At 35.8% G+C, this 15,763-nt stretch overlaps 1 protein-coding gene across 1 annotated transcript in view; it reads right to left on the bottom strand.

Annotated features, from left to right (window-relative positions):
• The window catches only part of LOC122645265 (probable LRR receptor-like serine/threonine-protein kinase At3g47570), a 62,505-nt gene extending 55,805 nt beyond the window's left edge, over positions 1-6,700 (bottom strand). The window contains exon 1 of the mRNA XM_043838590.1: positions 5,674-6,700. Within this exon, the coding sequence (XP_043694525.1) occupies positions 5,674-6,700 (1,027 nt within the window). The remainder of the gene's footprint in view (positions 1-5,673) is intronic.
• Between the last annotated feature and the right edge of the window lie 9,063 nt (positions 6,701-15,763).

Genomic DNA, 15,763 nt, shown 5'->3' with positions numbered 1-15,763 from the left:
TGTATCCTGAATCCATTTGATAAAATAACTTTATCAAATTTCTCATGCCATTGTTTTGGCGCTTGTTTAAGTCCAAATAGTGACTTAATCAATTTGCAAACTTTATGCTCTTGTCCCTTCATGACAAAACCTTCAGGTTGTTCCATATAGATTTCTTCATCTAATTCACCATTTAAAAAGGCTGTCTTAACATCTATTTGGTGAATTTCAAACTTGTATATGGATGCCAATGCAATTAGTACCCTGATTGTAGCGATTCTAGCTACCGGAGCATAAGTGTCGAAGTAATCAATCCCTTCTTTTTGTGTAAAGCCCTTGGCTACTAACCTTGCTTTAAATTTATCAATAGTTCCATCAACTTTCATTTTCTTTTTGAAAATCCATTTATACCCTACTATTTTAGAGCCAGGGGGTAAGTTAACCAATTTCCAGGTTTTATTACCCATGATGGAATCCATTTCATCATTTATCGCCTCTTTCCAAAAGGCAACATCTTGAGACTTCATTGCATCCTCATAAGTTTTAGGATCTGTCTTAATATTTAAAGCAACTAGTATTTGACCACTTTGACATTCTCTTGTACCTTCAACTAGGTACATAAAGAAATCTGGACCAAAATCCTTTACTGTTCTTTTCCTCTTGCTCTTTTTAGACTCTTCATTTGGTACTTGAGTCAAATCACTAACCCCTCTTGAAGATCTAGATTCTTCAAAATTAGGAATTGAGGTGTACCTCCGTTCATCAAAAATGGCATCCCTTGATTCAATAATAGTGTTTAATTCTATTGAATCATTAGGTTCAACCACCATGAACCTATATGCCTTATTATGTAAAGCATATCCTAGGAAAATGCATTCAACACCTCTTTCTCCTAATTTCTTTCTTTTCGGTTCTGGGACTTTGACAATAGCCCTGCAGCCCCAAACCTTAAGATATGCCAAATTTGGTTTTTTCTTTTTCCAAAGTTCATACGGAGTTGTAGGGTTCTTTTTAGAAGGAACCCTATTTAAGATATGACAGGCTGTTAATAATGCTTCACCCCAAAAACCACTACTTAGTCCAGAATTGGACATCATAGCATTAACCATTTCCATTAAAGTCCTATTCTTCCTCTCAACAATTCCATTTTGCTGAGGGGTATACGGTACAGAGACTTCATGTATAATCCCTACAGTCTCAAAATATTCTGGATCATAAAACTCACCTCCTCTGTCAGATCTAAGATATTTTATTGTAGTCTTACACAAATTCTGTACTTCACTTTTATAAGTTTTGAAGTATTTCAAAACTTCATCTTTTGTATTCAAAAGATAAACATAACAGAATCTTGTATAATCCTCAATAAAGGTAACAAAATATTTCTTTCCTCCTCTTGTAGGAGTTCCATGGAGATCGCATACATCACTATGTACTAGATCCAGAATACTTGATGTTCTATTAATTTTAGGAAATGGCACTCTGGTTATTTTAGTAAGCATACAAGTTCTGCACTTGTCTATATCCTTTTTAACCCTTGGAATTAAATCCAGATTAACCATGTTATGCATTCTTCGAAAATTAACATGTCCTAATCTACTATGCCATAAAGAAAAGGAGTCAATCATATAAGCAGAAACTTCAGTCTTATTGATTATATTAGTAACAACATTCAACTTAAACATACCCTCATACAGATATCCCTTTCCCACAAAAATACCACCCTTAGTTAGAATAAACTTGTCTGACTCAAACACAAGTTTGAAACCAAACTTATTGAGAAGACCACCAGAAACAAGGTTCTTCCTAACTTCTGGAACATGATACACATCCTTCAAGGTAAGTGTTTTCCCAAAGGAGAACTCAAGATGAACTTTTCCTTTTCCTTTCACAGCAGCAGTTGAAGCATTTCCCATATAGAGAATACTTCCATTATCCTCTGGTGCATAATCAGAGAACAGACCTTTGTCTTTGCAGACATGTCTAGTTGCACCAGAGTCTATCCACCATGCAGTATCATCTCCGAGGAGGTTTGCCTAAGAAATCATGGCAACAAACTTCTGCTTATCAGAACTTTCATTTGATTTCTTTTCATCAGACTTCTTTTTCAGATGTCTACATTCCTTCTTGAAATGTCCCATCTTGCCACAGAAATGACAAGGACCCTTCTTCTTCTTATACTGGTGGTACTTGGTGGAGTCAGATTTCGAGTTCCACTTTCTCTTCCCTTTACCCTTTGCAGGATTATCATTCTGCTTAGAGTTTTGGCCTTCCTCTAATACCAGAACCTTAGAACCATCCATGCCTTCACGGCTTCTGTCATCATCTTCAATTTTCAGATGGCTTTCTAAGTCTGCAAGAGTAATTTCCTCTTTTTTGTGTTTAAGGCTCTTTCTGTAGTCTTTCCAGGAAGGAGGCAGTTTATCTATAATGGCCGAAACTATGATAGTTTCGTCCATTTTCATGTCATGTTGCTTGAATTGATTAAGAATCTGCTTAATCTCATGAAACTGCTCAATGACCTTCCTACTATCAACCATTGCATAACGAAAAAACTTACCTGCCAGGAATTTCTTACTGGTTGCATCCTCTACCATATATGTGGTCTCCAGTGCATCCCAAACTTCTTTTGCAGACTGCTTGTCATGATACATGTTGAATAGAGTATCGGACATAGAATTGCAAATATGACCCTTGCAGCAATAGTCATCTTGTTCCCATTTCTGCCTGGTACGACTTTCAGCAAGCGTTTCATTTTCACGTTCTTCAGGCTTAGGAGTAGTGAGAACATAGACAACACTTAGTTGAGTCAAAAGAAAGTGCAACTTCTTTTTCCAACGTTTGAAGTTGTTTCCATCAAACTGTTCGAGTTTGGTAATGTCTGCAGTAAGCGCCTTGAGTGACTGTGCCATTTGAACAGAAATTTCGTCTTAAGATTGTTAGAACAGGAATTGTCTTGAACCTTCAAGGCGCGTTACAGAGTCGCTTTCCTTAAGATGAAATTCGTCCCTACTTCTAGATGCAAATAGGTTGCAGACGAATTGTCTCCCAGGATACAATGAAGCCTCAAACTGTGTTGATTATCCTGGCTGCGTATTGCACAAAGGAAGCCTAGAAACGGTTTCAGAAAGCCTTTTGAATACAAGAAAGCCAGTAGCAGGGAAATCTGTTTCCTGCAGCAAAACAGACTCTCTGCAAAATCACTCTGAGAATGAGGAGAAGAAGAGAACGTTTTTGGGATATATACAAATTTGAAAATCCTCTGAATATTAATAAGCCACTTGGCACCTGTTCCCAACTGATGGATTCTTCCATCTTTGAATCTGGGCCGTTAGATCGTAACTGTACGATCTACACCATCCAAACACATAACAGTCATAACTGTTGATCAATTTTGAACCTGGTCTTAGATCGTAACTGTACGATCTAAACCATCCAGAAATTTAACCACCATAACTGTTGATCAACTGAATACGTTGATCTCATCCAGATTCAAATCAGACCACTTGATCAAAAGGAACGGTCCTGATCAGATCTTGCTCGAAGTGTGCAAAGTGCCAAGTGCGTGCGCCACTAACGCCTCTACAGCCCACTGCCCATGCCGCCCGTACACGTGTGCGCTCAGACGAAAAGACCTCACCCATACACGGTAGCTCGCACATACACCGTAGCAACCTTTTGTTTAATAACTTAAACTATAGATAGGGCTATATTAAATATACCAAAGTATATACTCCTACGTTTCCAATGTGAGACTATTCCCAACACCATTATGTTGAAAATCTCCAACAATCCATATACCTTTCAATCCAAAGCACCTGAATTCCCAAGAAAGCGTAAGAGTACATAATTTTATCCCATTCATATCCAAATATTCAATAAACATGTCATAGGCATTTCTTGCGCAAAAGTTGCAAATGCCAAGACTGTAGTTAGCCATAATCATCAAATGATTGAAAGGCTGCTAAGGTCAAATAACAACATTTTGAAAAGAATCTTATCAAAATATTCGAATGATAAGGGGGAATATGGAGCTCTAGATAGGAGATAACGCCTCCCATTTGGACTTTGCCTTCTTAAGCCCCCCCCCCCCCCAAAAAAAGTTTGGAATCTAGTTATTTTTCCAAGAACTAATACAACCTTGATACATATTGGGCTCAAGTAAAGTTGAAATTGAGTCTTAAACTCTTTCAGTTGCCAACTAATCTATCATATGTGAATCATATCATAGTTTAAAAAATGACATTGGATTGGGTATATCAGCGCATCCGTATCAGTGTCGGCTTCACATTGATACTTTCTCGGCCTTGTATCAATGTGATGGTTCTAATTAAGGAGAAATTTGTCCAGAAAATGATTTTTTAATGAAAATTGACGGTAGAATTGTCTCATTCATCCTGATATAGCCAATTAATATTAGTATCGGGCATACTCGATACTGATACCTGCCCGATCCTATATCAGTAGAACGGTTCTAACTAGGGGTAAATATGTTTAGAAAGTAGTTTTTTTTTTTTTAATCAAAATTGAAGGTGAAACTATTCAATTTGATCCAATGCATCCGATCCTTATCGGTGCGAATAACTCTATGTTAGCACGCCTCTACTGCATGAGCTAGAACTTTCCTTTCACCAATTTCTTCACGAGCATTAAACACCCAAGACAACAAAAGAACTACAACGACAATAAAGTTAGAATCACCTTTTAATCATGGGTAGTTGCTCTGTATTGATAGAGTTTCAAGAAATTTCCCAAGATTAAATGTAGTTCCCTCACAACATCTTTCATGTTCATACGTTCTCTTGGCAATTCCATGGAGCACTGGAGTGCAATATCAATTATCGATGTCATGCAATCTTGCAATTTATCTGTCCAATGACTATGACCTTTTGTTCTGTTGATAGCATCCTCTTCACTTTCTTCATTGGGTTCTTCCTTGGGTAGGAGTGTCGTTGGATCTAAAATTTGCATCATGTTTACAGGTAAAGCTGACTTTGCAAAGTTATGGAGATTCAAGTCATCAGTAAACATTTGATCTGTTGGCCTTTTTCCTGTGAACATCTCTAATAAAAGGATCCCATAACTGAATACATCCCCTTCTATAGTTGCCCTTCCACCCAAGCCATATTCTGAAATTTAGAAACCTTTTGCTGTTAGTATAACAATAAGTGATTTGCATATTTTTCATATAATACTAGAAATTACGATCTCAAATATAGAAATTGTGAACATAGTTTTCAAAAACAGTAAGTTATATGGTCATTTATTGACTTTGGGAACCATGATTCTTTTCATAATGTTAATAGGAATCCAAACTAAATTCGGTCCAATTAGATACCAGGTCCAATGCGTTCATAATATAACTAATTCGTAATTGAAGTGAATATGAATAAAACAATTATCTACTCTACTTAAGATAGAAAAGTGTGTTGATATACTAAATCAAGTATCCTTAATAGGAACAGAATAGGAACAGAATATCTAATAATAGTTAGATTGGAATACTAACTCTGACAAACATGATCTTCAGATTTAGACCCTTTTTCTAAATCAGCATTTCGGTCATCTTTAACACCTTACAACAGATTTTGATTAGAATAGACATATAAAACTTAGTAAAGGAATTTAAATCTACAAAATCAAAATTTAATATATTGACTGATAATTCGAAATAAAATTATATAGTTTATTTGTTACCTGGAGCAGTATAGCCGATAGATCCTTTTATCTCAATGGTACTAATTTGAGCCTGAGTCGAATTGTCGCCATGTTTTAAAAGTAGCCTTGCTAAACCTAAATCACTGACATGTGCAGTCATGTCACTGTCAAGTAGAATATTGCTTGGCTTCAAGTCACAATGAACAATTGTTGCATAACAATGGTAATGAAGGTAATCCAATGCAGAAGCCACATCAATTGCGATGTTTAGTCTTTGAAGAAGGCCTAAACTCCTTGAATGATTATTTGCCTCCATCGGTAGATGCAACCAATAATCTAGACTCCCATTAGGCATGAACTCATAAACAAGGGCTTTAAAATCTTTGCCTTTTAAATCAAGACTTGAACAGGAAGTTAAAATCTTGACAAGATTTTGATGCCAAATGTTTCTTAATGCTTCGCATTCAACCGTAAAGCTCTTGTGAGCTCTTGGATTTTGAAGGTTCAATACCTTGACTGCGACAATGGTTTCATCTTGATCGATAATTCCTTTGTATACACAGCCAAAACCACCAGAACCTATGAAATTAGCTGAAGAAAATCCTCCAGTAGCTTGGAAGAGCTCTTTGTAAGAAAGCTTTGTGAACCGATTACCGATTGATGGTGTGGATGGAGGTTTACCTTTTGATCTTCTTATCCAATAGAAAGTAATAAGAGAGGAATATATCAAAAGAGAACCAAGAACCATACCAATTAACGTCAAAATTATTCTAAAAGAATTGGATTTTTCCCGTTTACATGCAGGCAGATGTAACTCTGCAATTCCCCCACAAAGCTTGTCGTTTCCATTCACCAAAACTACACTTGCATTTCCAGAGATTCCTTTTGCCGATACCTCCCCCTCAAGATTATTGAAGGATAAATTCATACTCTGCAATGCTGAAAGTCTCTCAAGATCTTTTGGGATATTCCTTGATAAGTTATTGAGTGAGATATCTAAATCTTGAAGTCCTTTCAAAAGAGTCAAAGATTGAGGAATGGTTCCTTCAAAAAAATTACTCTCCATATAAAGATGTTCCAAACTATTACAATTACCAATGGCTGAGGGTATTTCTCCAGACAATTTGTTATTGGAGATATCTATTGTCGAAAGACTCTTCAAGTTACCGATTTCAATTGGTAAGGAACCGATTAGAGAATTATAAGATAATTCGAGAGATAATTGGATGTTTGGGGGCTCCAAGGGCTGACCAGTATGCAATAAACTAATACTTTTGATTTGATAAAGAGGTATTAATGTCTACCAGAATTGAAGCCTTTGTGTGATAGTGTTCAGAGATGTTTCCTTCTAAAAAAAATATCTTTCGTATCGTGCCGGTGAGTTGTATATCTTTCTAGCGAGATGCTAATAATTTGAACTACATCACTTAATTTGGAATTTATTTTAATTTTTAATGCCCTACCAACTCGTGACAATATATGTAACATATAAAATGTATGAGACATATATACCATGGCCGAAAAAAATACCAAATCTCAAACCTCCGCACTAATCATTTAAAAACCAAAATATTGGCCCTAATTTTCCTGGGTGGCATTGGATGTTTGGGGGTATCAAGGGCTGACCAGTGTGCAATAAATTGATGCTTTTCATTTGATGAAGAGGTATTTATATCTACCTGAATTGAAACTTTTGTGTGTTAGTATTTAGAAGTGTTTGGCTTCTAAAAAAAATTTCTTTCGTATCTCGCCGGTAAGATGTACATCTTACCGGCGAGATGCTAATAATTTGGACTACACTATTTAATTTGGAATTTACTTTGACTTTTAATGCCCTACCGACTTGTAACTTCAAATGACCCATATAAAATAAACAAGACATACCATAGACAAAAATATATTAATTCTCAAACCTTCGTACCATACATATGAAAACCTAAATGCTGGCCCCAATTTTTCTTGGTGGCATTGGATGTTTGGGGGCTTTAGGGGCTGACCTGTGCGTAATAAGTTGATGCTTTTTATTTAATGAGGAGGTATTCATGTCTACATGAATTAAAGCCTTTGTGTGACAGTGTTCAGATGTGTTTCCTTCTGAAAAAATTTCGTATCTCACTGGTGAGTTGTACATCTTACCGGTGAGATGCAAATAATTTGAACTACATCACTTCATTCTGAATTTGCTTAAATTTTAGTGTCCTACTGACATACGACATCAAATGTCCCATATAAAATATACGAGGCATACTATGGCCAAAAATATACCATGTCCCAAACCTCAGTATTAATCACATAAAAACCTAAATACTTGCCCCAATTTTCTCGGGTGGCATTATTTAGGGGCTCTAGGGGTTGACCAGTGTACAAAAAGTTGATGTTTTTTATTTTGATAAAGAGGTATTCATAACTACCTAAAATGAAGCCTTTGTGTGATAGTGTTCGAAGGCGTTTCGTTTCAGAAAAAAAATTCTCTTTTGTATTTCGCCGGTGAGATGTACATCTTACCGGCGAGATACTAATAATTTGAACTTTAGAAATTCACTTTGATTTTTATTGCCCTACCGACTTATGACATCAAATGTCCCATAGAAAATATACGAGGCATACCATAGCCTAAAGAATACAAAGTCTTAAACCTCCGTACTATTCATATAAAAACCTAAATGTTGGCCCCAAATTTTCTATGTGACATTGGATGTTTGGGGTCTCCAGGGGCTGACCAGTATGCAACAAGCTGATGCTTTTGATTTGATGAAAATATATTCATTTTTACCTGAATTGAAGCCTTTGTGTGACAGTGTTCAGAGATGTTTCTTTCTAAAAAAATATCTTTCGTATCTCGCCGGTGAGTTTTACATCTTACCAGCGAGAAGCTAATAATTTGATCTACATCACTTTATTTGGAATTTACTTTGACTTTTAATGCCCTACCGACTTATGATATAAAATATCCATATAAAATATATGAAGCACACCATGGCCGAAAAAATACCAAGTCTTTAAACCTCCTTATTGATCATATAAAAATCTAAATGTTGGCCTCAACTGTTTTTTAGTGACATTGGTTGTTTGGAGGCTCTAAGGGCTGATCAATATACCATAAACTGATGCCTTTGATTTGATGAAGAGGTATTCATGTCTACCTGAATTGAAGCATTTATGTGATAGTGTTCAAAGGTGTTTCCTTCTAAAAAATATATCTTTCGTATCTCACCGAGGAGTTGTACATCTTACTGGCGATATGCTAATAATTTGAACTACATCACTTAATTTGGAATTTACTTTGACTTTTAATGCCCTACTGACTTATGACATCAAATGTCCCACATAAAATGTAGGAGGCATACCATGGCCTAAAAAATACATAGACTTAAACCTCTGTACTAATCATATTAAACCTAAATGTTGGCCCCAATTTTTTCTAGGTGACATTGGATGTTTGGGGTCTCCAGGGGCTGACCAGTATGCAATAAACTGATGCTTTTTATTTCATGAAAAGATATTTTTATTTATTTGAATTAAGCCTTTGTGTGGCAGTGTTCAGAGTTGTTTCTCGCTAGTGAGTTTTATATCTTAGCTGCGAGATGCTAATAATTTGAACTACATCACTGAATTTGGAATTTACTTTGAATTTTAATGCCCTAATGACTTGGTACATCAAATGTTCTGTATAAAATGTATGAGGCATACCTTGGCCAAAAAAAACCAAGTCTCAAACGTCTGTACTAATCATATAAAAACTTAAATATTGGCCCCAATTTTTCTGGGTGACATTGGATGATTGAGAGCTCCAAGGGCTGATCAGTGTTCAATAAGTTGATGCTTTTGATTTGATGAAGAGGTATTCATGTTTACCTGAATTGAAACCTTTTTGTGATAGTGTTTAGTGGTGTTTGGCTTCTAAAAATAATAATTTTTCGTATCTCGCCGGTGAGATGTACATCTTACCGACAAGATGCTAATAATTTGGACTACATCACTTAATTTAGAATTTACTTTGACTTTTAATGCCCTACCGACTTATGATATCAAATGTCCCATATAAAATATATAAGGCATACCATGGCCAAAAAATTACCAGGTCTCAAACTTTAGTACTAATCATATAAAACCTAATTGCTGGCCCACTTTTCTCAGGTGTCATTGGATGTTTGGGGGCACAAGGGGCTGACCAGTGTGCAAAAATTAGATGTTTTTTATTTAATGAAGTGGTATTCATGTCTAGCTAAAATGAAGCCTTTGTGTGACAGTGTTCAGAGGTGTTTCTTCAAAAAAAAAAATTTCTATCATAACTTGCTGGGGAGATGTTTATCTTACCGGCGTGATGCTATTAATTTGAACTATATCAATTAATTTGGAATTTATTTTGAATTTTAATGCCCTACCAACTTTTAACATTAAATGCAACATATAAAATGTACGAGACATATATTCCATGGCCAAAAATACCAATTCTCAAACTTCGTACTAATGATATAAAAACCTAAATGTTGGCCTCAATTAAGTGATGTAGTTAAATTATTAGCATCTTGCCGGTAAGATGTACAACTCCTCGGTGACATACGAAAGATATATTTTTTAGAAGGAAGCACATTTGAACACTATCACTTAAAGGCTTTAATTCAGATAGACATGAATACATCTTCATCAAATCAAGGGCATCAGTTTATTGTATACTGATCAGCCCTTAGAGCCTCCAAACAACCAATCTCACCAAAAAAAATTGGGGCCAACATTTAGGTTTTTATATGATCAGTACAGAGGTTTAAAGACTTAGTATTTTTTCGGCCATGGTGTGCCTCATATATTTTATATGGACATTTTATATCATAAGTCGGTAGGGCATTAAAAGTCAAAGTAAATTTCAAATTAAGTGATGTGGTTCAAATTATTAGCGCTTCTCGCCGGTAAGATGTAAAACCCATCGGCGAGATATGAAAGATATTGTTTTAGAAAGAAACATGTCTGAACACTATCACATAAAGGCTTCAATTTAGGGACACATGAATATATTTTCATCAAATCAAAAGCATCAGCTTATTGCATACTGGTCAGCCCTTGGAGCCCCCAAACATCCAATGTCACATAGAAAAATTGGGGCAAACATTTAGGTTTATATATGATTAGTATGGAGGTTTAAGACTTTGTATTTTTTAGGCCATGGTATGCCTCGTACATTTTTTATGGGACATTTGATGTCATAAGTCGGTAGGATAATAAAAGTCAAAGTAAATTTCTAACGTTCAAATTATTAGCATCCCGCCGGTAAGATGTAAATCTCACTGGTGAAATATAAAAGATTTTTTTTTTCCGGAAGGAAACGCCTTTGAACACTATCACACAAAGCCTTCATTTCAGGTAGTTATGAATACCTCTTTATCAAAATAAAAGCATCAACTTATTGTACACTGGTCAACCCCTGGAGCCCCCAAACAATGCCACCCGGGAAAATTGGGGCAAACATTTAAGTTTTTATATGATTAATACAGAGGTTTGGGACTTGGTATATTTTCGGCCATGGTATGCCTCATATATTTTATATGAGACATTTGATGTCATATGTTAGTAGGACACTAAAAGTCAAAGCAAATTCAAAATTAAGTCATGTAGTTCAAATTATTTGCGTCTCACCGGTAAGATGTACAACTCACCAGTGAGATACAAAATTTTTTCAGAAGATAACACATCTGAACACTGTCACACAAAGACTTTAATTAATGTAGACATGAATACCTCTTCATTAAATAAAAAGTGTCAACTTATTACGCACAGTCGGTAGGGCATTAAAAGTCAAAGTAAATTCCACACTAAGTGATGTAGTCAAAATTATTAGCATCTTGCCGGTAAGATGTATATCTCACCGGCGAGATACGAAAGAATTTTTTTTTAGAAGTCAAACACCTCTGAACACTATCACACAAAGGCTTCAATTCAGGTAGACATGAATACCTCTTCATCAAATCAAAAGCATCAACTTATTGCACATTGGTCAGCCCTTGTAGCACCCAAACATCCAATGTCACCCAGGAAAATTGGGGCCTGCTTTTAGGTTTTTATATGGTTAGTATGGAGGTTTGAGACTTGGTATTATTTCGGCCATGGTATGCCTTGTACATTTTATATGAAATATTTGATGTCAGAAGTAGGTAGGACATTAAAAGTCAAAGTAGTTCAAAATTAAGCGATGTAGTTCAAATTACTAGCATCTCACCGGTAAGATGTACATTTCACCTGTGAGATACGAAAGGTATTCTTTTTAGAAGGAAACACCTCCGAACACTATCACACAAAAGCTTCAATTCAGGTAGACATAAATACCTCTTCATCAAATAAAAAGCATCAACTTATTGCACACTGGTTAGCCCTTAGAGCCCCCAAACATCCAATGCTACCCTAGAAAATTGGGGCCAACATTTAGGTTTTATATGATTAGTACGGAGGTTTGAGACTTAGTATGCTTTCGACTATGGTTTGCCTCATATATTTTGTATGGAACATTTGACATTATAAGTTGGTAGGCCCCAAACATCCAATGCCACCGAAGAAAATTGGGTCCAACATTTTGGTTTTTGTATGATTAGTATAGAAGTTTGAGACTTGGTATTATTTCGACCATGGTATGCCTCGTATAATTTATATGAGAAATTAAATGTTATAAGTCCATAGGGAATTAAAAGTCAAAGCAAATTTCAAATTAAGTGATGTAGTTCAAATTATTAGCCTCTCGCCGGTAAGATGTAAATTGCATCGGCGAAAAATGAAAGAAAAAGTTTTTTAGTTGGCAACCATCTCCGAACACTGTCACACAAAAGCTTTAATTATGACTAACATGAATATCTCTTTATCAAATCAAAAACATCAAATTATTGCACACTAGTCAGCCCCTGGAGCCCCTGGAGCCCCCAAACATCTAATGCCACCTGGGAAAATTGGGGTTAACTTTTAAGTTTTTATACGATTAGTATGGAGGTTTGAGATTTGGTATTTTTTCGGCTATGGTATATATGCCTCGTAAATTTTATATGTAACATTTAATGTCACAAGTCGGTAGAGCATTAAAAATCAAAGTAAATTCCAAATTAAGTGATGTTGTTCAAATTATTTGCATCTTGCCGGTAATATGTACATCTCACCGGCGAGATACGAAAGAAATTTTGTTTAGAAGTCAAACACCTCTAAACACTATCACCCAAAGACTTCAATTTAGGTAGGCATGAATATCTCTTCATGAAATCAAAAGCATCAACTCATTGCACACTGCACCCAAACATCCAATGTCACCCAGGAAAATTGGGGTCAGCTTTTAGGTTTTTATATGATTAGTATGGAGGTTTGAGAATTGGTATTATTTTGGCCATGATATGCCACGTACATTTTATATGGAACATTTGATGTCAAAAGTAGGTAGGGCATTAAAAGTCAAATTAAATCAAAGTTAAACAGTATAGTTCAAATTAGTAGCATCTCACCGATGAGATTCGAAAGAAATTTTGTTTAGAAGGAAACACCCCCGAACACTGTCACACAAAAGCTTCAATTCAGGTAGACATGAATATCATTTCATCAAATCAAAAGCACTAACTTATTGCACATTGGTCAGCCTCTGAAAGCCCTAAACATACATTGCCACCTAGGAAAATTGGGTCCAACTTTATATAATTAGTACAGAAGTTTGAACCTTGGTATTTTTTCGGTCATGGTATGCCTCATACATTTGATATGAGACATTAAATGTCATGAGTTGGTAGGGCATTAAAAATCAAAGTAAATTCAAAACTAAGTGATATAGTTCAAATTATTTGCATATCGCTAGTGTGATGTAAATCTCACCGGCGAGATACGAAAGTTATTTTTTTTTGTTGGCAAGTATCTCCAAATCCTGCCGCATAAAAGTTTCAATTTAGGCAAACATGAATACCTTTTCATCAAATCCAAAGCATCAACTTATGGCGCACTGGTCAGCCACTAAAGCCCCCAAACATCCAATACTATCTTGGAAAAGTGGGGCCAACATTTACGTTTTTATATGATTAGTACGAAGGTTTAAGAATTAGTCTTTTTTTCAGCCATGGTATATATGGCTCCTACATTTCATATGCTACATTTAGTGTCACAAGACGGTAGGGCATTAAAAGTCAAAATAAATTCTACATTAAGTGATGTTGTCCAAATTATTAGCATCTTGTCACTAAGATGTACATATGACCGATGGGATGCAAAAGAAATTTTTTTTAGATGTCAAACACCTTTAAACACTATCACAAAATGGCTTCAATTCAGGTAGATAAGAATACATTTTCACCAAATCAAAAGCATCAACATAATGCACACTGGTCAGCCCCTGGAGTCCCCCAGCCATCCAATGTCACCTAGGAAAATTGGGGCCAACATTTAAGTTTTTATATGATTAGTACGGACTCTTGAGACTTTGGTATTTTTTTTACCATGGTATGCCTCATACATTTTATAGGGGACATTTGATATCACAAGTCGTTAGAGCATTAAAAGTCGAAGTAAATTCTAAATGAAGTGATGTAGTTCAAATTAATCTCGCCGGTAAGACGTACATCTCACCGGTGAAATACGAAAGAAATTTTTTTTAGCAGGAAACATCTTCGAACACTATCACACTAAAGCTTCAAGTTAGGTACACATGAATATCTCTTCATCAAATCAAAAGCATCAACTTATTGCACACTGGTTAGCCCCTAGAGCCCCCAAACATCTATTTTCACCTAGGAAAATTAGGACCAGCACTTGGGTTTTTATATGATTAGTACGGAGGTTTGAGACTTTGTATTTTTTCGGCCATGGTATGCTTCGTACATTTTATATGTGACATTTAATGTCATAGGTTGGAAGAGCATTAAAAGTCAAGGTAAATTCCAAATTGATTGATGTAGTTCAAATTATTAGCATCTCGTCGGTAAGATGTACATCTCACTGGCAAGATACAAAATAAAATTTTTTTTGGAAGAAAACATCTCTGATCACTGTTACACAAAGGCTTCATTTCAAGTAGACCTTTGGAAGGAAACATCTCTGACCTCTTCATCAAATAAAAAACATCAACTTATTGCACATTGGTTGGCCCCTAGAGCCCCCAACAATCTAATGCCACCCGAAATTATTTTTTTTATAGGAAGTATACACCTCCGGACACTGTCACAAAAAGGCTTTAATTTAGGTAAATGTGAATATCTCTTCATCAAATAAACAACATAAACTCAGTGCACACTGGTCAGCACTTGGAGCCCCCAAACATCCAATGCCACCCGGGAAAATTGGAGCCAGCGTTTAGGTATTTATATGGTTAGTACGAAGGTTTGAGACTAGGTATTTTTTCGGCCATGGTATGCCTGGATATTTTATATGGGACATTTGATGTCATAAGTCAGTAGGGCATTAAAGTCAAAGTAAATTTCAAATTAAGTGATGTAGTTCAAATTATTAGCATCTCGCCGGTAAGATGTACAACTCACCAGCGAGTTACGGAAGATATATTTTTTAGAAGGAAACACCTCTGAACACTATCACACAAAGGCTTCAATTCCGGTAAGCAAGAATACCTCTTCATCATATCCAAGGCTTCAGCTTATTACATACTGGTCAGCCCCTTGCCCCAAAATATCCAATGCCACCCTGAAAAATTAGGACCATCATTTAGGTTTTCATAAGATTAGTACGAAGGTTTGAGACTTGGTATTTTTTCGGCCATGATATATATGCCTCGTACATTTTATATGTTACATTTAATATCACATGTCGGTAGGGTATTAAAAGTCTAAGTAAATTCCAAATTAAGTGATGTAGCTAAAATTATTAGCATATTGCCTGTGAGATGTAAAACGAAAGAAAGTTTTTTAGAAGTCAAACACCTCTGAACACAGTCACACAAAGGCTTCAATTCAGGTAAACATGAATACCTCTTCATTAAATCAAAAGCATCAACTTATTGCACATTGGTCAACCCTTGGAGCCCCCTAATACCCAATGCCATCCAGGAAAATTGGGGCCAGCATTTAGGTTTCTATATGATTAGTACGCATGTTAATAACTTGGTATTTTTTCGGCCAAGATATACCTCATCCATTTTATATGGGACATTTGATTTCACAAGTCAATAAGG

The sequence above is a fragment of the Telopea speciosissima genome, chromosome 11 (assembly GCF_018873765.1).
Source record: "Telopea speciosissima isolate NSW1024214 ecotype Mountain lineage chromosome 11, Tspe_v1, whole genome shotgun sequence".
Taxonomy (NCBI): Eukaryota; Viridiplantae; Streptophyta; class Magnoliopsida; order Proteales; family Proteaceae; genus Telopea; species Telopea speciosissima.
The sequence above is the reverse complement of the archived record's forward strand: the minus strand, read 5'-3'. Positions and strand labels throughout refer to the sequence as shown.